This window comes from Myodes glareolus, chromosome 4 (assembly GCF_982192425.1).
Source record: "Myodes glareolus chromosome 4, mMyoGla1.1, whole genome shotgun sequence".
NCBI lineage: Eukaryota > Metazoa > Chordata > Mammalia > Rodentia > Cricetidae > Myodes > Myodes glareolus.
This window is the reverse complement of record NC_142029.1, coordinates 85,333,344-85,358,865: the sequence shown is the minus strand read 5'-3', so window position 1 is coordinate 85,358,865 and position 25,522 is coordinate 85,333,344. Positions and strand designations below refer to the sequence as shown.

General features: G+C 40.2%; 1 protein-coding gene across 1 annotated transcript in view; it reads right to left on the bottom strand.

Moving 5' to 3' along the window:
* Positions 1 to 25,522, bottom strand: part of Hmg20a (high mobility group 20A) — an 85,521-nt gene that overhangs the window by 16,866 nt on the left and 43,133 nt on the right. Inside the window, exons 2-4 of the mRNA XM_048416729.3 lie at positions 15,671 to 15,763; positions 7,456 to 7,603; positions 4,306 to 4,518 (exon numbers count right to left, since the gene is read on the bottom strand). Of these exons, the coding sequence (XP_048272686.1) occupies positions 4,306 to 4,518; positions 7,456 to 7,603; positions 15,671 to 15,759 (450 nt within the window). The 5' untranslated portion in view covers positions 15,760 to 15,763. The remainder of the gene's footprint in view (positions 1 to 4,305; positions 4,519 to 7,455; positions 7,604 to 15,670; positions 15,764 to 25,522) is intronic.

Here is a 25,522-nt window from a genome sequence, read left to right as displayed (position 1 = left end):
GTTTCCCTGGCTGTCCTGGACCAGGCTGGCCTTGAACTCACAGAGATCTGCCTGCCTCTGCCTCCTAAGTGCTAGGATTAAAAGTGTGCACCACCAATACCAGGTGGAATAAAATCTTTCAATCATAAAACAAGCAAGGGCTGTTGAGGAGACTTGGTGGGAAAGGTGTTTGTTGCCATCCCTGACAACTGCAGTTCGACCTGGGTGGCAGAGACAACTGGTGTCTGAAAGTCAGTAAATAAAACACATCATTTAGAGAATAAATAAATGAGTGATTGATTGACTTTCTAGACCGTCTATTGTTTTTCCTAGTTTAATGAAGGTAAGTTCTACTAAGAGCACCAACATAAAACATTTATGAAGATTACAGTCAACCATCTCCCTAGCCTTATAGATAGAATTTCACGTGGCTACTGGAGTTCTTCAGAGGTCTGAACTCAATATAGGCACGTGCTCCCAGAGGAAGGGAAGGAATATTAGTGTGTTTTTCTACTCTCAACTCATTTTGAGGGAATGATCTCATACATCCATTGGCCCTTTTAAAAGTCAGATGAGTGGAACACTAACGCTGGAGAACATGAAAAGAATGATCTCATCCTATGGGCCTAAAAGAGACTACTCTAAGAGAACTTTAGCGCTATGCTTTGATCATTCTGTGCTATTAATTATTTAAACAAGTTCACTGATCTCCAGAATTGTTTTGCTTAATGCTTTGTCCATTTCATTCATCAACTTAGGTATAAGAAATTATAAAAGGTACTGACTGTAAATGAACAATCAGATTCAGAGGTTATGTTAGAAATCCCCCCCACCCTGAAGATATAAGGGATTGGCCAAATCTGGGATGATTTAAGGAACAAATAAATTAAGCATAATAATAAATTATAAACTGCTGAAAGATATTTATATTATAAATAAACTTTATGATATGAATTATTTATGATCATACCAATAACAAACAGAATACAGGCAACTGTTCAAGAGGAGGGAACAAGGCTCCTGTATAGATCAGAAAGTTGAGGACCAACTGGTAACTGAGTGCAGAATGTTGGAATTGGAAAAATTACCATTTTGTAAACATAATGATAAAGATTAGAAAAAATGAAACTTATCTATAGATATTATGTCTAAGGGGACATCTTTCTTTTCTTTTTGTTTTTTCTTGAGACAGGGTCTTTTCACATAGACCTGGGTGGTCTGGAACTCATTATGTAAACCAAGCTGCCCACAGAGATCCTCCTGCCTCTGCCTCTGCCTCTGCCTCCCAAGTGCTGAAATTTAAAGGCATGTGCCACCATGGCCTGGCTCTGGTTTCTCTTCAGATCATATAGATCTTTCTTCTGTCCTTTTTCTTTCTTTCTTTTTTTGTTTTTTCAAAACAGAGTTTCTCTGTGTAGCTTTGGAGACTGTCCTGGAACTCACTCTGTAGACCAGGCTGGCTTAAAACTCACAGAGATCCACCACCAGCCTCTGCTCCTGAGTGCTGGGATTAAAGGCGTGTGCCACCACTGCTCAGCTTCTTTTATTTTTTTGAGACAAGGTCTCACTGTGTTTCCTTGCTGGTCTGGAACTCACTATGTAGATGGTCTTGAACTTTTAAGATATCCACCTGCTTGAGAGCTAGGGTTAAAGATGTGCAGTATCAGCATTATGGAAACTTTCAGATGTGACACAAATTACACATCTTTAAAATGTCTCTCCATAGACTGCTAATGAATTATTAGGAAAATTTACCAAGCCAATAAAATTAGCATTACAAATAAATAAGAAAGAACACGGTACGCCTGCATACATGATACTCTGAGCAGTACAGACCATCTATTCTGACCAACAATACAGAGCATCAATCTAATTACAAGGACATACCAGACAAACAGAAGGTGAAGGATGTTTCCTTGAAAGTAAAAACAAACAAAAAGGCACATGGGGGGGGGCAGCGGGGAAAGGACGGGTCAAGCTTGTGGAGACAGAGGATTCATATTCTCTAAGAACATCAAGGTATAACTTATAAAGACAAAGTAATGCCGTGGAAACAGTCTGAAGAGAATTACAAATATATGCCTAAATCACAGTGTGGTATTAGCTTAAAACTTGTACGAAGGGATGCTGTTGACAGCAATGGCATCACTTCAGTGTCTGAGTGTAGAGGATAGCATTATGTCAGCATAAAATGATGAACTTGATGACTTTACCAGTCGTGTAACAGAGGGTCTCTATTCTTAGAAACTATGAAAGTATTCTGGGGCTAAAGAGCCAGAATATATGTAACATACCTTTAAATGATTTAGGAAAAAAAAATTGTGTATGCGTGTATGGTATTAAACAGTGAATACATGTGAATAGAGAAAATGGATACAACATGTTAGCATTAGAAGCTGTTTTAGGGTTTTTGGGATGTTCTTATACAATTTTCATGTTTGTAACTTTTTGTGCATTTGAAATTATTTCAAAATAAAAAGTTCACCAAACACAAAAGCCTTCCTAAACAGCCAACAGTGGTTATCATTAGAGAACCAATGTTATTTCTGCTTTCTGTTTACACACTTACTACTACCATAAAAAATAAAACTTAAGCATGCATTAACTTTGAAATAAAGATAAAAGGGAAAAAACTGGCAAGTCAGCTGATGACCTCCTTGTAATAAACTGCTTTCTATCAGCTTGCCGACCACAAACACAAAGCTTCAAGTTGAAATTTAATCTTATCTCTTTGAAAATTTTGAATTCAATTAATTTCCAAGATATATTTTTCAATTTAGTTTTAGTCTTTCTGGAATCCATTTTAAAGAGTGCAAGCCATAAAAGAATTTAAGGCATAAAAGAAATATAGATGTTTCAGATGCCAGGAAGCGGGGGCTTTTACTGCAAAGCCCTTCAGTCCCAGTTACCATCATCCCTTTGCTGCAGTGGCCTTTCACCCAGTGCATGGCTATCTTGTGCTTAATTCCCTTCAATCTCTCTAATGAAGGGATTCTCGTTTGAGTTTGGCAACACGGTTAGTTTCTGTCTTAGAGGAGAGTGATCAAGTAGTTCTGCTTTATTTTCTGTTGTGGTTAAATTTGCTAGAACTCTGGTTAAAACAATTGGTAAAGCAGTAAGATCTTTTTCTTAAAATTCTTATGTGAATTGAAGAATTTTGGCAAATGATTTTCCCCTCATTTTTATTCATGACTTTCATTTAGCTCAATAGAATACATTACTTTGATAGATTTCTTAATTTCTTAATATTGAACCACTTTTCAAAACATTCTTCTGTGAATTCAGTATACTCATCAAATAAAATGTAGCTGCTTTGGTTGGGGGTGGATTCTAGAGTCCTTGCTGCTCACAACCTCCAACAACTCTTGGGACAGCGTCTGGTCACTGCGCTAGAGAGAGGAACTGCACGGACCCTGCTATTCTGGTCTTCTTTTCCTTCCCCATCGAGTTTCTGGTGCTTTCGCCGTTCCTGGACTTATAGAAACATAATTCCTGTTTCTGTCTCCTTCTTTATATGACCCTCTCTCCATAGGTGCCTGTCTTCTTTCTCTCCTTCTATGAACATATTATTGGATCAGAGCCAACCTGAACCAGTTTGACATCTCCTTAGATAATTACATTTGCAAAGGCCTTGTTCTGAGACTGCAGACATAGATTTTAGAGTACATGCTCTCAACTCCAGTGCACAAGGCCAGCTGTGTGAAATCTTCTCCAAGATGTGGCACTGGCTAAGTGGGTAGCACTGGTCAACCTGTTTGACTACTCCAGTCTCAACATCTTCCTTACAGAGCCTTTCCTCATGTTCCTTTTGCAGCACTGGAGACTGAACTGAGAACCCACATAAGGTGGTCAAGTGCTCTGATGTAAGTTACCACTTAAACCCTTTTTGTACTTTTCTTTAGTTTAAGATGGTCTCTAGATAAGCTAGACATAAATTTATTCTGTAGCCCTGATGGTTCTGCCTCAGTCTCCAGGGCACTGTGACACAACCAAAGAATCAACTGTCCACCTTCTTAGCTTTTTTGATAGAAATATTTTAAAAATATTTATATCATACTATATCTTTCCCCCCTTGTACGCATACACACACAATGTATGAACATATGACATCTATGTAGGTGCCTTTGAGGCCAAAAGAGGGTGTCTGATCAGTTGAAGCTGAAGCTACAGGCAGTTGTCAGCCATCTGACATGGGATCTGGAAAATGAACTCCAATTCTCTAGAGGAATAGAGAGTGAGCACAACCACTGAGCCATCTTTCCAGTCTCCAAATCATTTTTGAGATATAATCAAAACAAGCCAAGGGCCAGAAGCAAGAAGCATCACCTGTTTCTCCTCAGGAGGCAATTTACTCCACTCATTGCCCAACATCCTTGTGATTTCTGGAAATGGGACCTCTGGTCTCTTTGCTCGAAGCTGTTCTCTACGCTCATTCATGAATCGAACATATCCTGTAAGGGGGGATTTGGGTGCATTGCTGTCTCGGAGAGGTTTCTTTCTTTTTCTCCCTTTGGACCAACCTCCTCGTTTACTTCTTTGCTGTAAAACAAAGCAATATGAAAAACAAAAGCAAAACAAAACAATAATCACTCAAGTAACCCATCACCAACAATAACAAACACCAATATCAAAAGAGTATTTAAGCTGTATCTTTCTATAAGGCCCTGGATATTCAAAGCTCCCAGATCAGTCAGGTACAAAAGACTACAAGGCTATGTAAAGAGCTTCAGATGTTTCAACTGTAGACCCTTTAAGGCAGCGGTTCTCAATCTGTGGGTCAAAACCCCTCTGGCGGTCAAAGGACCCTTCCACAGGGGTTGCATATCAGATCTTTACATTATGATTCAGAACAGTAGCAAAATTACAGTTATGAAATAACAATGAAAATAATGTTATGGTTGGGGTCACCATGGCATTAGAAGCTGTGCTAAAGGGCTGCAGTATTAGGAAGAGTAAGAACCACTGCTCTAAGGCATTGTGCTATAAACTAGGGAAATAAAGCGCTATTAAAATTTTACTTTTGGAAACAGGGTTTCTATAGGTAGCACAAGATGGCCTCAAACTCACTATGTATGTCAGGGTAACTGCAAATTCATGGTGATCTCCTGCCTCAGCCTCTTGAGTGCTGGGATTCTAGGATGCATCACCACCCTTGATGTGTATAAAGGGTTATTTTGGTGCCCATTCCAGATGATGAGAATGGGGTAGCATGATCATGCAAGCTTTGGCCTTCCTTTACACTTCCTAACAGGGATTTCCACATGAGAAATTCAGCAGCACACACAGCACTGTGCCAGAGAAGCAGACACCGTGACAGGAAACTAGAATAAGATGCCACATGCACCAAGTGAAAGAAGAGCTGCTGCATGGAGATTAAAAATAATTCACAAAAGTGTTCTTCACTGATACTAAAGACCAGTTAATTTCCCATAGCAAATATCATACAGACATTTAAATTAATATAGGTATCAGGAAACAATCAGTAACACATAAAATGAAGACAAGTTCTTCAACCTAATGATTTGTTCCTTAAGTTAAAAGTCTTTATATACAGATCAAATCAACTTTTACGATGCTTTAAAAAAATACTACATTGTCACTGATATTGTACCACAGCCTTTCTTCTTAGCCTTCTGAATGAGACCTAAGGATATCATATTTTTGCTCCATAATCTAACAAACATAGTCTATCAGTTAATGTACCATGGTTACAGGAATTCTTATTTCAGAGAAGAGAAAGGTAAACAAGATTCAAAAAAATAACAAAAGCATCTATTTATTGTTTTACTGCACTCTTCCAAACATATGTGAATGGTGATAGTCCTCCATTTGACAAATAGAGATTCCAGTTTTTGGAAACCTAGGAACATGAAGCTACTAAGGAGCCTAGAGATGTAGCTCAGTGGAAATGTGCTTAGCATGAATCCCCAGCACTATGCACCCACACAACATCTGTAGTGGCATTTCACTTGTATTTTCATAAATAAAACTTGCCTGAGGATCAGAAAAGTAAAATGGCAACACTGGCTAGCCTTATAGACCTGGCAGCAATAACACACACCTTTAATCCCAGTAGCCATACTAGCTTGCCATGGAAACTAGAAGGTAATGGTCAACGCCTTTAATCCTAGAACTAGAGAGGACTATAAAACAGGAGAAGACAGCTCTCAGACAGTCTCATTCTGGGATTCCTGGAGGTAGGATCGCCAATACAGACTGAGGTGGAGTTAAGAGCCAGTGGCTGGATGTTTTGCTTTTTGGAACTTCAGTTTGAACCCCAATATCTGTCCCTGAGTTTTTATTTATCATGTATCAAACACTCCCCAACACACACTCACAACAAACACGTAACAAGTCAATGAAAAGCTGCTAGCATTCATTATCTTTAAGAATGCTAACGGGATAAATGAACAAACTAGTCTTTTCACATAAAAGACAAAAATTAATGATGCTATTCTTTTTTTGTCTTAAAATCAAAACAGTGAAACGTGATCAGTCATCTATGAAGAAGTCTGGAGGTCTAACAAGGACATGACTGCTCATGCCCATACTGAATCTTTGTGTGATTTAGAGAAAGATGGACCCTTTGTGGGGAAGAAGGAGTCATTAAGTGGTCTGAATCCTTTGGTTCATGCAACTTTGTGTTGCAGGGCTTGTGAGCAGAGAATAGCCATGAACAAGGGTATGAAGACCTCTCAGTAGTTACTTAATTAATTCATTCAAAAAACAAATATTTGTCAAGACTGAGCATGGTGGGTACATCTGCATTACCACCCTATAGCTTGGGTGCCCTGGACCTTATATCAAAACAGCAATAACATCAATAAATTAAAAACAAAAATAATACAAAACAACACCTGAGCACTGTGGAACAATTCATAAGAGGCAGTTACATTTAGTTAGATTGAGGATAAAGAGACTCTATTTGGGTTTTTTTTTCTTTTCTTTTTTTCTTTTTTGAGATAGGGTTTCTCTGTAGCTTTGGCGCCTGTCCTGGAACTAGCTCTTGTAGACCAGGCTGGTTTTGAACTCACAGAGATCCGCCTACTTCTGCCTCCTGAGTGCTGGGATTAAAGGCGTGCACCACCACCGCCAGGCTAGTAGACTCTATTTGTAACTGTGTCATTAAAACCATTGATATGCCTCTAGGTATAACTAGAGATAGGTATGAGAAAACTGGGCAAGTGAGCCCAGGAAACTAAGAAGTGAGGTGGCAATCACTTCATTCAACAACCCCTTATATGCCTGTTGCTTTGGAAGCCCCAGAGGACAGTGACAGAAATTTTTTTTTTCTTCTTTATTCTTTTTTTGGTTTTTTGAGACAGGGTTTCTCTATGTAACTTTCTGTCCTGGAACTAGTTCTTAAAGACTAAGCTGGCTTCAAACTCACAGAGATCGGCCTGCCTCTGTCTCAAGTGCTGGGATTAAAGGCGTGCACCACCACTGCCTTGCCGTGACAGGAGAATTTTAGCTTACCTCATCTTCATGTCTCTGCTCATTGCCTTCTGCAGCATTGGAAGACTCACTCTGAAGCATTTGGCCCTGGGAGAGATCCTCCACAAATTCTGGGTTGTTGGTGGATGATGTGGCTGCACTGCTGTATGGACCCTCGGAATGTGTTAACCTGAGCAACAGGAAGAAGTATGTAAGTTTGGTACGGAAGGTAGCAAAAGTTTCTCTCATCAGGCTGAACACAAATTTTCCTGCCACCAAAAGCACATGTTAGTACTTGAATTACTTCCAACACCACAATCTGTATGAAATATAATGTTTCTGTAGACATTTCCTAATAAAACCAACCCTAATCTCTGTCAAAAACAATGACCCTTCCTTTCAACATAGACTTCATGTTTTAGCTCTGAGCATGCAACAGAGCTTGGCTTTTATATGTTACCTTTCATGTATTTCCTAATGGACCAGATGAACAAGAATAGGGGTGGTCTAGATACTTTGGTCCTTATCATAAAAGAGCCATTTCTTAAAGAGCATAGGAATAACTCTTACGGAATATAATAGAGGCTATAATTTCTTAGATTATAGATTGAGTAACAATTAGATCATTTGACTATCTGGCACAACACATTTATATATATATATATATATATATATATATATATATATATATATATATATATATATATATGTTTGGTGAAGTATTGGAAATCAAGCCCAGAGCCTCACAAATGCTAGACTGTAACATGAGGGCCGGCTTGTTGGGGTTTCTGTCCCTTCCAGTACCCCAACAGCCAGCAAGCAACAAAGAAAAATCAACCACACAGAGATCTCAATAAGTTATAAACTGATTGGCCCATTAGGTCAGGCTTCTTGTTAACTCTTATAACTTATATTAACCCATTATTCTCATCTATGTTAGCCATAATGGCTCCGTACCTTTCTCAGCTGGACATGTTACATGCTGCCTCTTCGGAGGTTTGCGCAGAAGTGGCTGAGGAAGCTTCTGCTTCCAGAATACTCCCAGTCTCTTTGTCCCACCCCTACTTCCTGTCTGGCTTTCCTGCCTATACTGCCTGCCTGGCCAATCAGCGTTTTATTAAAATATGATTGACAGAATACAGACAATTCTCCCGCATCACTAGACAAGGCTTCTGTTCTGAGCAATAGCCATAGCCCAAGCATAAATGTTAATTAGTCAGGCAGGTAACTATTCTCCTTCCAATAATACATTCCTACTGAGTTCTTCTAAGAAACAGACAAAGAGGGTACAGAGAGCTGACAGATGAATCTAAGACTTGCATGTGCTAGTAAGTTATTTATTTAATTTTTAAAGAGGGGTACTGGAAAGGTAAGAGAGGCAGGAAAATGGATGAATATTTGATTATTACTCTGAAAGAATACACACTCTATAATCAGCAATAATCATAATGCAACATAAATACTGTAATAGATGTTTAGAGAAAATGTCATAAGAGGCACTGGAGAGGGTCAGGTAAGTTTTATATATGTGTAGAGGCTGCTAAGAAAGATCTTGAAAGATGAATAGGAACCTGATGTGGAATTCCTCTCTGTATGCTATGAATGTTTTATTCCCATTGGCTATTAAAGAAGCTGTTTCAGCCAATGGTTTAAATAGAGTAAAGTCAGGCAGGAAATCCAAACAGAAATATAAAGAAAGTAGGTGGAGTCGAGGAGACACCATGTAGTTACTGAAGGAAAAAGATACCAGACGCCAGCCAGAATCTTACCAATAAATAGGCCACAGCCTCGGGTGATACTCAGATTAATAGAAATGGGTTAATTTAAGGTGTAAGAGCTATATAGAAATATACATAAGCTACTGGCCAAACAGTGTTGTAATTAATATAGTTTCTGTGTGATTATTTGGGTCTGGGCAGCCGGAACACACAAGCTGTCTCCGCTTATAGGCATAAATCAGGTAAACATCATCATCCTATGCAGAAAGAACAAGGTCTAAGAGAACAAAGGGTCCAGTTAAGAGCTACGCAACACATGAAGGAGATTAAACACAAGCAGGACAAAGGACAGAGGAGCAAAAGCTAAGAGACACAAAAGGTGGAGATTGGAGAGAACTTAATGAATGTATGAGCATGAACAGTGAAGGAAGAGCAAGAGTCCAAGGTAATTCCCAGGTTTCCAGCAGGTAATTAGGAACTTACTATTATCATGGGCAGAATAGGATGTATGGATGAGAAGACACACAGATGAGATGATGAGCATGAAATTCTTTCAGCATAATTAGTGGGAATACCCTATGGACAACTGTATCTGTATCTGTCCTGAGATACAGAGGGAGGGATACAGAGCCTGAACTGGCCATCTTCTGTAATCAGGCAAGGCTTCCAGCAGAGGGACTGGGACACCAATCCAGCCACAAAATCTTCCTTCAACCTACAGTTTGTCTGCTCTACAAGACATAATGGGGTAATGGTGGTACAGAACTTGTGGGAGTGGCCAACCAATGACTGACTGGTCCAACTTTGAGGCCTACACCACGAGAGGGAGCCCATGCCTGACACTGCCTGGGTGGCTCAGTGACCTAGGACAGAATCAAACACAATTGGCCAAATAAATAAATAAATAATAAATAAATAAATGTCAATGAAATGATTCCTAATGATATTCTGCTATATTCAAAGACTGAAGCACACCCTAATCATCATCAGTGAGGCTCCACTAGCAACTGATAAGAACAGATGCAGAGATCCACAGCCAAACATTAGGTGGAACTTGGGGAACCCCACAGAAAAGGGAAAGGAAGGATTATAGGAGTCAGAGGTGATGGAGGGCACCAGGAGAACATGGTCCACTGAATCAACTAAGCATGGGCTCATAGGGGCTCACAGAGACTGAAATGACAATTATGAAGCCTGTATAGGTCTGAGCTAGGTCCTCTGCATATATGTTATGATTGTGTAGCATGGTGTTCTTGTGGGACTCCTAACAGTGGGAATGGGGGGTGTGTGTCTATGAATCTTTTGCTCTTGGGATCTTTTTTATCCTACTACATGAGGGTTTGTGCCTAGTCTTATAGTAACTTGTTATGCCATGTTCGCTTAATATCTCTTAATAAGCCTGCTCTTTTCTAAAGGGAAATGGAGGAGGAGTGGAGAGGGGAAGGAGGGCAGGAAGGAGAGGAGGGAGGGGAAACTGTGGTTGGGATGTAATATATGAAAGAATGATACAAGATGGTACAAGAGCTGCAAGGCAGCATCCAGGGGAACGATTGCTGGGAATTCTAAAGAAAGGCACTGAGAAGAAAGGACCCACAGAACACAGTCAAAATAATAACGATTTAAAAGCAAGTGTTAGAAATATTGGGAAAGGAGACTCAAGGATTAGGAGAATGCTACAAGAGAAAGGACAGGGAGACTTTAAGGAAGAAAGGGCCGTAATCAAGAAAAAAAGATGTTAAGGTCAAATAAGACAGGCTAGCTGGGTGAGGTAGGGAATGCTTTTAATCCCAGCCCTTGGGAGGCAGGGGCAAGAGGATCTCTGTGAGTTCAAGGCTAGTCAGGTCTATATTCAAATCAGTTCTAAGTCAACCAGGCTACCAAGTAAGACACTGTTAAAAAAAGCAAAAACAAAAACAAATAGACATGCTAAAAACATTCTGTTAAATTTGGATCCCTGAAGGTTATGCAGCTTTAGGGGAATATAGTTTCAATGGAACTATGGGAACAAATATCAGATTACAGTGGATGGAACAATGAACAAAAGCAGATGCATACTGTACTGTAGATGAAAGAAATGATACTTTTCTGACATTTTCCAGGAGACATACCAATGACTTTATATAGGAGACTTCTAGATTGTTGAGGTCCTTTAATAAATGTATTATTAAAAAAGTAGTTATAAAGCCAACATTAACCATGTTCTTTAAAATGCAGTGCCCCTAGGGTAGGAGAAATGGTCCAGTGGTTTAGAACACCTGTGCTTTATCAAGGACCCAGGTTCAATTACCAGCACCAACACAGTGGCTAACAACTACCTCCCCAGGCACCAAGTATACATGTGGTGCACTGACATACATGTAGTCAAATCATTCATACACAAAAATAAATCCCATCTAGTTTGATCTTAGCAGGTATTACTTTTCAAATATTTTAATTAATTTGGCTGTTTAGGCAACTCCTGCTTTCCCTATCATTCATTTCAACTGTCACTGGTTTAGGACTTCCTAAATTTCAAACATTTTTCTTCCAGCAAAATATGCAAATCAGGTTGGGAAAGAATAGCAACCCCACAAACTCCTGACAGACATAGGCAGGTATCTGAAGGGAGTAGTCACAGATGTCCACTGTGCATGCTCCTAGCTAAACCAACAACCCTTCCATTTCCACCCTTCATCTCGTTCCCCTGGCTACTCAAGGACAGATTTTCAGCAATTCTGCCCCGTCTGGCATCACCAGTTCTTTTTACAGGATTGGTATACTCTGTTAAAAGCATGCTTGAATAATTCTTAAAGCAAAAGGAAATAAAAGGAAAACACTGTTTCTACCCAACTTCTGGTGAAGGTCTTCATTTGTTCCTGCCCTCAACCTCTAATGCCTTAGAAAGAGCAGGTCATACTTGCAAATTCAATTTTCTCCCATCCTCTTTTAAAGGCATTTCAGAAGAGATGCAAGTAAACAATTCTTATCTAGGCCACCAGTAAATATCTTGTGAAATCCAACACTATTTCTCAGTCGTCATCCAATCTACCAGAAGGATCTGGGATAGCCATTAGTTTCTTGCCCCCTTGTGTGTCTGTATTCTGCTGCCTCTCAGCTCTCACTGTGATTTTGGCTTACTATTGCTTCTCTGTCTGTCTTCTAGATGCTGGAGTCTCCCAGACCTCAGGCTCTTTAGGGGTTTTCCCCCTTCCTTCTCTGCACAGTGCTCAGTCCTTTGGTGATTTTTATCTAGTCTCATGGCATTAATTCTAGCTAGATGCCGATGATCTCAACTTTTTCTCTCTAGCCTAAAATGCCTGAAACATCAGAAACTGGTGTGATACCGCATGACTGACATCCCAGCTTAGAGCTCTAACAAGCACCTCGATTTTATTGTTTCCTGACCAAGTTTCCTTCCTAAGTGAGAGGTGACGCCATCTTTCCAGCTAGCGATGCCAAAGTTTTGAAAGTGTCTTTGTCCTCTTTTCCCTTTTCACATTGCTCATCTGGTCATGCAGTCAAATCCTGTTTGGTCTACTATCAAACTACATCTAGAATACCATACTTCTCACTAACTCCATTCCCACATCTTAGAAACACACTCAAATGAGGAATGTGTTTTTTTTTTCTCCCTCACAATCTCACCAAAAATGTTCTTGTCAAGGCTATGAGTGGTGCTCTTCAGGCTATCATGTCTCCTTGCTCCCTTTGCCCCACTGGAGTACAACGGTCAGATTATTAAGAAGTCAGTCAGATCTTATTATTTTCTTCAAACCCTCCAGTGTTTAGAGTGAAGCATCCAACCCTTCCTACTCAGAGTACAGGCCTGTCGGCATCTATAGCATTACCTGTGAGCTTGTTAGAAACAGAATCTCTGCCTCACCTTAGATTTTCTAAATCAGAACCTGCATTTTAATAAGGTCTCTAGGCAATTCATTGGTACACTAAAGAAGCACTCATAGGGCCCTCTGCTTCCCCTCATCCTTTAATCGGCTGCTATTAGTCACACTGCCTTTCTAGCTTTTTCTGCAAAGTAAGAAACATTCTTACTTCTAGGCTTTTGACTTGATTGCTTCCTCTGCTCACAAAAATCTTCCTTAGATAATAACATGTGACTGACCTGACTTCTTTTAGGGAGAGAGCACATTACTCAAATCACATCCTCATTAAATGCTTTCTTGGCCACTGTCTAAAACTGCTCCCCTAAATCTTCCTAGTCCTTCCTTCCTACTTTATCTCTCAATCCATACTTCCTATTCACATGGCTAGTGTTCTACTGACTTAGCCTGTTTACTGCTCCATTTTCTGGCAGAATTTGAGCTATAAAAGGATGAAGAAATAGATAGGCATGAGGGCGCACACCTTTAATCCCAGTACTTGGGAGGCAGAGGCAAGAAGATCTCTGTGAGTTTGATGTCAGCCTGGTCTACAGAGTGAGTTCCAGGACAGTCAGAGCTGTTAACACAGAGAAACCCTGTCTTGAAAAACTAAAAACCAAAACCAAACCAAAACCAAACTAAACCAAACAAAAAGGATGAAGAGGTAGCCCATGCCTGTAATTCTAGCACTCAGGAGGTAGAGACAGAAGGAGTGCCTCAAGTTTGAGGATAGCCTGGTCTACAGAGTGAGTTCCAGGTCAGCTTGGAACACTCTCAGGTATACAACTGGAAAAAATTTTGCTTTGAGGCAGGAGTTCACTATGTAGTCCTTGCTGGACTTGAACTCACAGAGATCTGCCTGCCTCTGCCTCTCAATGCTGAACTTAAAGGTGTGGGCCACCTTGCCTGGCCACACTGAACTCTTTTCCTGAATGAACTAATGGTTACTAATCTAGTAACTAGGCAGCCTTTAGAAAAGTCTAGGAGAACAATTTTATTTAAGCAATGAGGTCAAAAGGCAGAGATATTAATGAGGTTGAGAAATGAATGTGAGGAGAGAAAACAGAATTATATAATGAGTTATTTTTTTAAATAAAGAATATAGAAATAATTCATCTTACGGATTAGCTAGTACTTGAATGTACTAGTGAATATATTTCTTCTTTGGCTTCTAAATATCAAGAAAAGATAAAACAAAACAAAACAAAACCTCAAGTGAAGCCAGGAATGGTGGCACACGCCTTTAATCCCATCAATTAGGAGAAAGAGGCAGGTGGATCTGAATTAGAGGCCAGCCCAGTCTACATAGCAAGTTCCAGAACAGCCACAGTTATATAGAGAGACCCTTCTCAAAAAACCAAACCAATCAGTCAAACAAAAAACAAACAAACAAACCCCCAAAGCCAAAAAACCCAAATCAAAACAAAACAAAACCTGCCTCTCAAGTGGACCAGAGAATTTTAAGGCAAGAGGTAGGTGCTGCTGTTAACTTCTCTCTGAATTCCTTTATAGGTTTGTCCAATGATTCCATGGAAAAGGGATGGAAGAAACTGTAGTATGAAGGAGAGCGGGCCCTTTGTCCATCCCACCTGGCTAGCTTACACCCGAAATAACCACACGGAAATTGTAGTAATTAGATTACTGCCTGGCCCATTATATCTAGCCTCTTCTTGGCTAATTCTTACATCTTGATTCAACCCATTTCTAATAATCTGTGTAGAAGCACGAGGTTGTGGATTACCGGGAAAGATTCAGCATGTCTGACTCTGGCGACTTCATGATGGCTCCTCCCTGTCTGCCTTCTTCCTCCCAGCATCCAGTTCTGTCTTCCCCACCTATCTAAGTCTGCCCTATCAAAAGGCCAAGGCAGATTCTTTATTTGACCAATGAAAGCAACACATAGAAAGAACCTCCTACACCAAGAAACAAGAAGTTGGTTAAAGCGTCAAAATATCTTATTTTTATGTGTATGGGTGGTTGTGCCTGTATGTATGCCTCTGTACCATATGCACACGAGGCCCTCTGAGGCATCAGATCCCCTGGAACCGGAGTTGCAGAAGGTTGTTGAGCTAGGAATGTGGGTGCTGGGAACTGAACCTAGGTGTTCTGGAAGAACAGCCAGTGGTCTTAAGCACTGAGCCACCTATCCTGTTCCAGTTTCTAAACACCATGAACAAAGAATCACACTAAAAAGCCAGAAGTTGGGCTGACAGGAGGGCTCAGTGAAAGGAACACTTGAGGGTCAAAGTTTGGATCCCAGCACCCATGCAAACACTGGGAATAGCCCTGTGCATACCTGTAACCCCAGCACTGAAGGAAACAGAGGCAGCACTGGGGTTTGCTAGCTAACTCCCTAGACAAAAAACTAGTGCATATCCCACATGCATGTGCAAATCACACGCAAGTCTAATCTCTGAGAAAAAATTTAATAACTGCGTCAGCTTACAAAGAAAATACATTTGAATTTTAGAGTATTCCCTGTACCAGGCCCACCAGGCTCAGAGCACTGGCAGAAGGCTGAAAGCACATTACAATGTGGGTTACAATAGCTCTCTTTGAAATTCCCAACAAATGCATCTTTTACTCTTACAGTATAAACTGCCTCGTTAGCACCTCATACTTTGTCAGAAAATGTGTTTTGAAGCCTCTGCAGAAGTCCAATGTCCCAAAGCAACTGCTTACCCAGTTGCAGCCAGATCATTACTCTCCTTGGAGCCATCTTCATCTGCAAAGAGGGGCGGCAGGGTAGAGCTAGTCATCAAGCTTTCCATCTCCCTGAAAGGAAGAGATAACCATAAAAAAATTAATGGCTTAATTACTTCTTGTCCAAGTTCCACTAATTTAAAGGCCTGCCTTTCTTAGCTTCAGTACATCAGCAACAGAATAGAAACTGACCTAAATATTTGTTTTCTTGACTTGGACACATCAATTTAAACTCCATGGTTAATGGGCTTTTAACCGCGGTCTTTATCAACTAACCAGACTAAAAACAAGTTGGGGGCTTAGTGGGTAAGTAAGAGTGGCAGGTGTGCAAGCAAGAGGACCGAGTTTAATCCTCAATGCCCACATACAGTTAGGTATGGCCCCGCAGAGTGCCTACAAACCCAGTGCTGGGAGAGGGGGCAAGCAGGAGAGTCACGGGGCTTCCTGGTCAGCCAGACTAGCTGAAATAGTGAGTTCCAGGTTCAGGGAGAAGCCCTGTCTTAAGGGATTATGTAGGAAAGTGATAGAATAGAGCATCTGATGGTCTTTTCTGGCTTCTGCATGCATGCATGGATGTGTACATGCACATATATGTGTATACCCCACACATACATACACCACACATAGCCACAAATAAAAACAAGTCCAGTTTTAACAAGCAGGGCATGTTTTGGAAAACTTTTTATTCATTCTCCAAAGTGTTCTTTAAGAAAGTAAAGCAACTCTTTATTTATTGTTATTGTGTGCGGGACATATGTGAGACGGTTTGCACGTAGAGACCAGAGGTTCTCCTTCCACTGTGGTCCACTGTGAAGCCTGCACAGCAAGTGCTCTTTTACCAGCTTCACCATCTCCTCAGTCCTTCACAAGTCTTTGTTTTGTGGAGATTTTTAGGTGGTGTGACCCACAATCACTGAAAACCTTGAGCAACATATTTTGATCAACCACTTTTAGCTAAAGTTTCAGCAGCAGACAGACGAAGAAGGTACTGATTTAACTTCCGGAGTTGTTGAGAGGGATTAAGCTGAGCGCACTTCACAGACAGAGAAAGGCTAAGACAGCAAGTGTTCTGAGTATTGCTATATATACAGTATTGTTGTTACAACATTACCAGCTCTTAGTTCCACATGAATCATGCTTGGATTAAATGGTAACAAACCAAGCCCTTAAAAAAGGAAATAGTGCAAAGGAAGTAGAGGATGGAAGGTATACTGATGTGGTTCTGAGTCAAAGAAACCACACTTCCAGGTCAGAACTGTGCAGCACTTCACTGTCATAACCCACAACATAAATAGCATGCACCTGGGTGCAGGAAACAGCTCAGCTTAATTGAAGAAAACAAATAAATCACAGGAACCTGAGGTTATCGGACTGCAAGGATAAAAGGACAAAGTGATAAAGAGAGTAATTTCATTTAGCATATCTCTACAGAGAAGGATTTTTCCCTTTCAAGGTTTACCACCAAGGCCTTCACCCCATACAGCTAAAAGCAGCAGCAGCCAATTCATCATGAAAGTGATATTCACACAAAACATTCAATAGTGACCCCAAACATCAGCCACTTAAGTGGAACTGCGAGGCACTCAAGAGAGAAGGCCTCAATCAGTGGGCGAATTGAGAAGTAAATGATGCGAATTCACCGAGGAGGCCCTTGGCAGTCCTCTCAGTGCTGCTGTTAAGGGGCTCTAGTGAGGGTCGATTAAAGACGACCACAGCAGCCATAGTGAGCCGGTGTTCATCCCACTGGGAGAAATAGGCAGAAACTGCAGGGGACACCGACCGGCATTCTTAATGTTCAGTGGAGCGGTTTACTTCCCAAATACTAAAACTGACGCTTTATTTCTTGCTCTTTCTTAATTTCACTTCTAAATTTATTATTTAGCAGACTAAGATTCATAAATAGTTGAATGTGACAAAAAAGCTTCTCTGCATTTATCTTATGAATTATGGCATACAGAGTCTAGAAGGTCGAGGAAGGCATTCATTCATGTGATGTGCAGGAAGGCCTAAGAACCATTTTCAGTTTCTTCAAGACAGTAGAATGGCTCTGACAAATACTATAGAATTCCATTTGTTTTCTAGAGTGATTCTAACTCAAATGTACTTACATTTTAATTCATATTACATAAGACCAGATGAGAGCATGGGCTTTCAGGGTTACTAACGCCAATGTTAATGTTCTTTGTACCTGGTTCCTTCCCCACACAAAGACAGTTAGATACCACAGACTGTACTGAAGAAACAGTCACACAGCCTCCAACCTACCAAGGACTTGGTTGATTTATTCCTATAAGTGTCCCTAGAAGTCACTCAAGAACCTTGAAACTGGGCATCTGAAGCTTTTGGCATTGCTCCCTTGTCTTCAAAGGAGAGACATTATTTGGTAGGGAACAAATGAAGTGTTTTTTCATTCACTATGTCAACATGGCCCTCTTAAGAGTGTTCACCAGATATCTTTAGTCATTTTTTGAAATGTAGAGAGACAGCTGGATAACACAACCTTAACAACATATAAACAGAGCACATAAACAAAGGAAGTTCAGAGAACACACATTTCTTCTTTTTCCCCCCACACTCTTAAGTTTGTATTACTCAACCCATATGGCTTCAGATACATTTTCTTAGTGTTACTGAGCAGTCAGGTCCCTAAGAAATGAGTAATAAAGTGGGTGGAAGATAAAGGGGCCAAGATCAACAAAAGAAGGAAATGAAGAAAAGCCCAGTGAAACCCAGAGGCTCTAAAGTAGTTCAGTAAGTTGGAAAATAAAATGATTCTCAAGAACATGCTCGGGTCCCATGGGAACGAGCTCTCATCTAGTCCATCAGGGAGGGGTGATTCAAAGTGAGTCACGGCTACTAAGTCACTGGATGCCAAAAGCCCTTCAAGTGCAGCATCTGTGCCTGATAATGGACCAGTACAGAGGTCACAGTGAGCTTTAAAATCCCATGCAAGGCATTTAAGAAATTTAATGAATGCTACTCTGGAAGGAGAAGGAATTGTGTACAAAGGCAAAGCAAATACACGAATTTGCTTCTTTGCTGCAGTTTACATAAATATCATGCAAGATACTTCCTGACAGAGGGATCTACCCAAATCTGGCTATAGTCCTAAAAACTCCTATTATTTCGAGGTTTATGCTTTGAACTAAGTCTGTATCTTAGCTTTGGAAGCCTAAAAACTCTCTATATACTAACTACTCATTTAGTCAAGAACTAATTTAAGCTTGTCTTCTTCTTCTTCTTCTTCTTCTTCTTCTTCTTCTTCTTCTTCTTCTTCTTCTTCTTCTTCTTCTTCTTCTTCCTTCTTCTCGCTCTCTTTCTCTCTCTCTCTCTCTCTCTCTCTCTCTCTCTCTCTCTCTCTCTTTTCTCGTTTTTCGAAACAGGGCTTTGTTGTAGTTTTAGAGCCTGCCCTGGAACTAGCTCTTGTAGACCAGGCTGGCCTCAAACTCACAGAGATCTGCCTGCCTCTGCCTCCCGGGTGCTGGGATTAAAGGTGTGTGCCACCATGCCTGTCTATTTCTTTGTCCCTTTATAGCTCACTGGATATAGCACTTTCCCCACCAAGAATGAGGATCTATGTAAAAATCTAGCAGATGTGGCAGTTGGGAGGATGAGACAGACTTCTGGGGCAAGGTGAAGCTAAAACTAGCTGAAACAGTGAGATCTGGTTCAACTGAGAGACAGTGTCAATTAAAAAGAAGAAGAAGGAGGAGGAGGAGGAGAAGAGGAGGAAGGAAGAAGAAGAAGAAGGAGGAGGAGGAAGAAGAAGAAGAAGAAGAAGAAGAGGAGCAAACCACCTAAATTCAACTTTAGGCTTCTTCATTCATGCATACGCATGTGCATGGCCACTTATACACACATGCAAACAGGCACACACCACACACAATAGCAAGAGGAATGTAGCTTTGGTTAATAAAGGGCAACAAAAAAGGAAATTGGATAAAGTTTTAAAAATGTTTTTGGATCAGGGAGAGGCTTGGCAGGTAACAGTGCTTGCCAAGCAACTCTGATGACATGTATTTAATCCTAGAGGCCATGGTGAAAGACAGATCCAACCCCTGAAGGTTGTTCTAACCTCCACACACACAACGTGAACATGTGCACCTGAAGGGCAAAAGTGTCTGTTGTGTGAGCCCTGATGATCGAGTTGGAGTCCCAGAACCAACAAAAAGTTAGGTCCAGTGGCATGCATCTATAATCCCAGCACTCCCACAGGAAGATGGATGGGAAGTGGAGACAGCAGAACTCTCTGGAAGCTTATTTATTGGCAGTTGACCAGGAGTCTGCAGGGTGGCAGAAACAATGAGAGACTCTGCCTAATGGAAGGAGCAAACTTCAAAATTTGTCCTGTGACCTCTCCATCTGTATTGTGGTACATGTGTATCCACATCCACACCCCTCCTATAAAATAACAAATAAAAAAGGGAAGAAAATCTCAACTCTGTATCACCTACAAAGAAAACCATTTTAAATAAAAAGACATATATAAAAGGAAAGGGGGTAGAGAAAAGTAAACCATGCTAACAGCAATCAAAAGGAAGCTGAAGTAACTAATAATAATTTCAGATTAAAAATGTTTGCTATGAAAAATAAATGTCAAAGGAATGAAAAACGGGTTTTAAACTGAGAGAAATATTTATATAAAACACACTGTAACAACACCAAAAATTAATAAAGGAACAATTTAAAGATGGACCAAAACAGGCAGAATAGAACCTTATCAAAGAAGATAGACAGATGTCAAATAAGTATATATGATATGCAACACCATATGTCATTAATCAACTGCAAATTAAAACTACTACTATTAGTGTAGTAGTTCACAGTTCAAAACACTGATTAAATTAAGTGCTGATAAGGACAAGAAGCAAGATTATTCTCCTCCATTATTAATGGAAATGCAAAATGGTAGACTTGGAAGAAAATTTAAGTTTCTTACAAAAGTAAATACACTCTTACTATATGATCCTACATTCATGATCTTTGGTATTTGACTAACTGAATTAAAAACTATATTCATACAAAACCTGTTAGACATTGGTATTTACAGTAGTTTTATTCATAGCTGCCAAGCCTGGATATAATCAAAATATCCTTCAGTTGGTAAATAAAGTGTGGTGTAACTAGATAGTGGTGTGTTATTCAGTAATATAAAGAATGAGGCTGGACATGGTGGCGGTACCTTTAATCTCAGCACTCAGGAGACAGAAGTAGGGGTGGATCTCTGTGAGTTCAAGGCCAGCTTGGTCTACAATGTGAGTTCCAGGACAGCTAGGGCTGCTACACAGAGAAACTGTCTCAAAAAATGAAAAGAAAAGAAAAAAGAATGAGCTAGTAAGTCATAACAAAGTAGGGAGGAAACAATACATATTACTAAGTCAAAGACATCAATATGAAAAGGCTACATACATACTGCATGAGTCTACCTATCTGATATGCTAGGAAGTAAAAATAAGTAGTTGTTGCCAGAATTTGGTGTGGGGAACCGAATGAATGCAGGGGATTTTCAGGGAATTGAGACTGTCCTGTAGGGTAATTCAGTGGGAGGGAAAGATATCATTATACATCTGTCAACAATCACAGAATGTATACCACCAAAAGTAAACCTTGGTGTGAATTATGGTGATGTGACAATTTGGGACTGATTGCAACAAATGTACCATTCTGAGCAGGATGTTGACAGTGGGGCTGGCTGTGGATGATGTGTGGGGTTAGTGAGTACATAGAATTCTACTTGCCTCATTTTTTCTGTGAGCCAAAAGCTGCCTAAAAAAGTAGAGTTCATTCATCTAAAACATATTGTATTATGTATTTAACAATTATATAATTTATATATATATTTGGCATATAACCAGAGTGGGCATAAATACAACTGACTTTGCTATGCATACACATTTAAGTGGAAGTGAAAGTCCAAAGGCTGCTAGAGCATCATCTACCAGCTGTGGGCACTTAGCTAGGAACATTCAGTAGGCTGTAGGCATTAATCAGTATGTTTTATAGTGGGGACGAGAACACTGCTAATCCCACTTGGCAGTTAACTGGGGTTCAGTTAAATGAAATCCAGTAAAGAACTCTTTCGTTGGGGTTTTAAATGGGGATGAGAAGAAAAAAAGATAGAAACAGGTAACCTGGGACGGCTGAGGTATAGGGAGACAATCAGTATGGGCAGAGTTGGTCTTGGACCTCAGTAGCTGAGGGTTTGCCTAGCATATCAAAGGCCCTAAGTTAAAAAGAGAAAAAGAAAGAGAGAGATGGCATAGTTAGGTGTGGTGAACATGCTGCTAACCCCAGCACTTGAGGGGCTGAGGAAAGACAATCATAAATTTGAGGCCTTGTCTTGATACAAAACAAACAAAAACCTGGTGTGGGGTATGGGTGTGTGCTGGAGAGATGGCTCAGAGGTTTGCAGAGGACCCAGGTTCGATTTCTAGCACCCACACCACCACAGCTTATAATTTCTGTAATTCAATACCAGAGTCTTTGACGCCCTCTTCTGGTCTCTGTGGGCACCAGGCACCACATACACATGGTGAACAGGCGTAACACCCACAAACAGTAAAACAAAACAAAAACCACCTAACAGAGATTTAAAGCACATGGTTTCCACCCGAGAAATTGGGAGGTGGCAGCTGTAGGATCAATAGGTCAAGGACAATCTCAGCAATATAATGAGTTTGAGCTATACAGTGTGGATCTTGCCTCAAAAAATTAAAAAACTAAGCTGAGCGTAGTAGTGCACTTTTAATCCCAGCACTCAGGAGGCAGAGGTAGGTAAATTTCTGTGAGTTTGAGGTCAGCCTGGTCTACAAAGCCAGTTCCAGGACAGCCAGGACTGTTACCAGAGAAACTCTCGTTTTGAAAAACCAAACCCAAACCAAACTAAACCAAAAAACCCAACCCAAACCAAAATAACAGAAAGATGATGGCTGGGTAGAACAGATAGAAAATAGGGCTCTGATTTCTAGAATTTCAGCTTAGGCTCCTATGACCATTACTGACTTAAAGAATAATGGAAGTCTAGCCTAAGGAAAAGATGGCAGGAAACCAAATCATTCATTTATTCATCCATTAAACAAACATTCATGGTCCACCTACCATTCTAGGCTTTTCTATACATTGGGAATAAGATACAATGACTGTAATAGGCAAACCCCCTACTCCTGTGGGATTCACACAATACTGGGGAAGACAGACCAGAACTACTGAGTAAAATGAATGTTACATAGTGATAAACGCTTAATAAAAAGGAGAGAGAAAGTTTAGGGGCTCATGAAAAGGGGGTATTTTATATGCAGAAGCTAAGAAGCCTTCAGTGTGGTATTCTTTGAGGGAAAGAGTTAAAAAGACACAAAGGAAAACTATGCGAGGTATGTGAAGAAGGAGCAGGTCAAACCAATGAACAACTAATGCAAAGGACCATCCCATTGCTGCTGAAGGTGGTGGCAATCGGGGCTGGACTGAGTCATCAGTAAAAATCAGTAGTTTGAGAGCTAACCACAGCACCAAGCTCTGAAGGTTATATTAAGGATTTTGGCTTTTATTCTGAGAAAGGAAGTTACTCTAAGTAAGGCATGAGATCTAATATTTTTATAGGAGCATATTGGCTGTGGGTAGATGGAGAAGGAAAGGGGTAGAGATCATGTAGGAAGCTTCTGTAAGAACCAGAAGGGCAATGGAGGCTTAGAAGGAAATACTAGTGTAGGTGCGAAGTAGTTAGATTCTTGATATACTGCAAAGGCAAAACCAGCATGGCAGTTAAAAAAAAAAACAAAAAAGTCAAGACAATTAGGAATAAAATCTATAAACCATGACCTGTATAAATATTAACCGTGGTCTGTTGATCTGATTAATAATTAAGAGTATGCTGTACTGAAAATATACTACTTGTAATTTTTTTTGAAGGAAGACAGGTATTTTGCTACAAAAGAAACAACTCAGCTGCCATCTACTACAATGCCTGTAGCTCACCCATTTTCAACAAGCCTGTGCCGCTTCTATTTCCTGTGCGATCAAGACTGTGTTTGCTGCCAATAGCGGGCTGCTCTTGCTTTACAGTATTTTATAGTATGCAGTCTCTCTTGGGCTAGAAATGCTGTTCTTCAAAACCAAGAAGGAAAATGAGAGGCCAGAGTTAGAAACATAACTAAAGCTGCCATCTTGTTTAAGATGTTTAGGAAATAAGGTTTTGCCAATTTAGGAATCAAGTATTTTCTAAAAAACTATGAAGGTACTACATAATAAAAAGAAACTCCAAACCGTTTCTTTCTAGACAGGTGAATTCCTGTACATGAACCGTTTCTTTCTAGACAGGTGAATTCCTGTACATGATCATGAACCCCCTTTGGTGGAACCCTGTTACTATTAAGATACAAATGTACTGGAAGGAAAAAAATCCCCACGGAAGGAAAGGAAGCAGTGTTTTTTTTTTTATCAGTTTTATGTAAGGCACTGTGGTAACAGGGAAAATAAAAACACCACTTTCCTCTGCCAAAGCAAAACTTATCATTTTACAACATGGCATTGTCTTTGGAGGTTATGATCCATTTGTCTGGCTGTTTTATGGTGTCTGTTGGTCTCAAACTGCCCTACCTACATAACCTATCTAAACACTGCTTTTATTAGCAGTAAACAAGGAAGTAAAAGACCAAGACCAACTTGGACCCATAGTAATCCCATAAAACTTGGCATTCCTTCCTCAGTGTGGAGTACCTTCCTCATTTCCTGGTATACTATAGCAGTAAAAAGGCCATGTGACAGCAGGGATGTAGCTCAGTTGACACACTGCTTATTGAGCATGCATGGAGGCCTGGTCTTGAACTTACCACAAGTAAACTGACCACGCTGGCACAGGAGTGTAATCTCCAATGTGGGATGTGGGGATAGATAGATTAGAAATTCAAGGTCACAACAAGTTCACATCCTTTTATAGTTAGACTTCACAATTAAGAAAGAGGCAAACAGCTAAAAAGTATGTGGAAAGGTATATATTTAAGTACGCGAGCATAACAGGGATAGGATATAGAGATGAATTCAATGACTAAGTTAAACAGCTGAGGTGACCTTCAATTATCACTGAGCATTTACAGAGGTGCTGGAGAGCTGAAGGAAACAAAGAACAGCTGAACAAACTATCTGACAATGAAGAGTTAGTCTGGAGCACTTAGCTATTGAGAAACCCAGTCTAAGGTAGATAAGGTAGATAACACCAAAACAACAGCTCAAGGCTGGGATTTTAGGTAGGCAACACAAGAAAGCAGAAGCAACATGTAGGTCTCAGTAAGAACGGGAGACAAGTTCTAGGTACAAGGAACAGACTCCTCTATCTTCTATCTCACCCACATTTGTAGGCTCATTTCTGCAGCAGTGAAACAGCTGAAATGAAGAGGTGGGAAAATGTTCTTTCATAGGCAAGAAATTCTAAATCTTTTACTGTTTCAAAAGCCAATTCGGCCTGGGATACAGCTCAGCTGTCCAGCATGCATGAACCACTTGGTTTAATCTCAGCCACTTCATAAAAAGTGCATGGTGGTTTATGTCTGTAATCCCAGCATTTAGGAATAGTTGCAGGAGGAGCAGAAGTTCAAGGTCATTCTTGGCAACACTGAGTTTTGAGTTGGCCTTGGAAACATAAAACCCTGTCACAAAAGAAAACAACAATCTAAAAAACACTCCGAAGGACATTGGGTAATACGGATGTCCTCAACCAAAAGATAGAGAAACAAATGAATTTAGCAACAAGGAGGCAACAGTACTGTGTTCACTAGCATTACAATAAAATTGTTTTCTTCAAAAGCAAACAGGCCCAAGTGCAATGTGCTTAATAGTTTA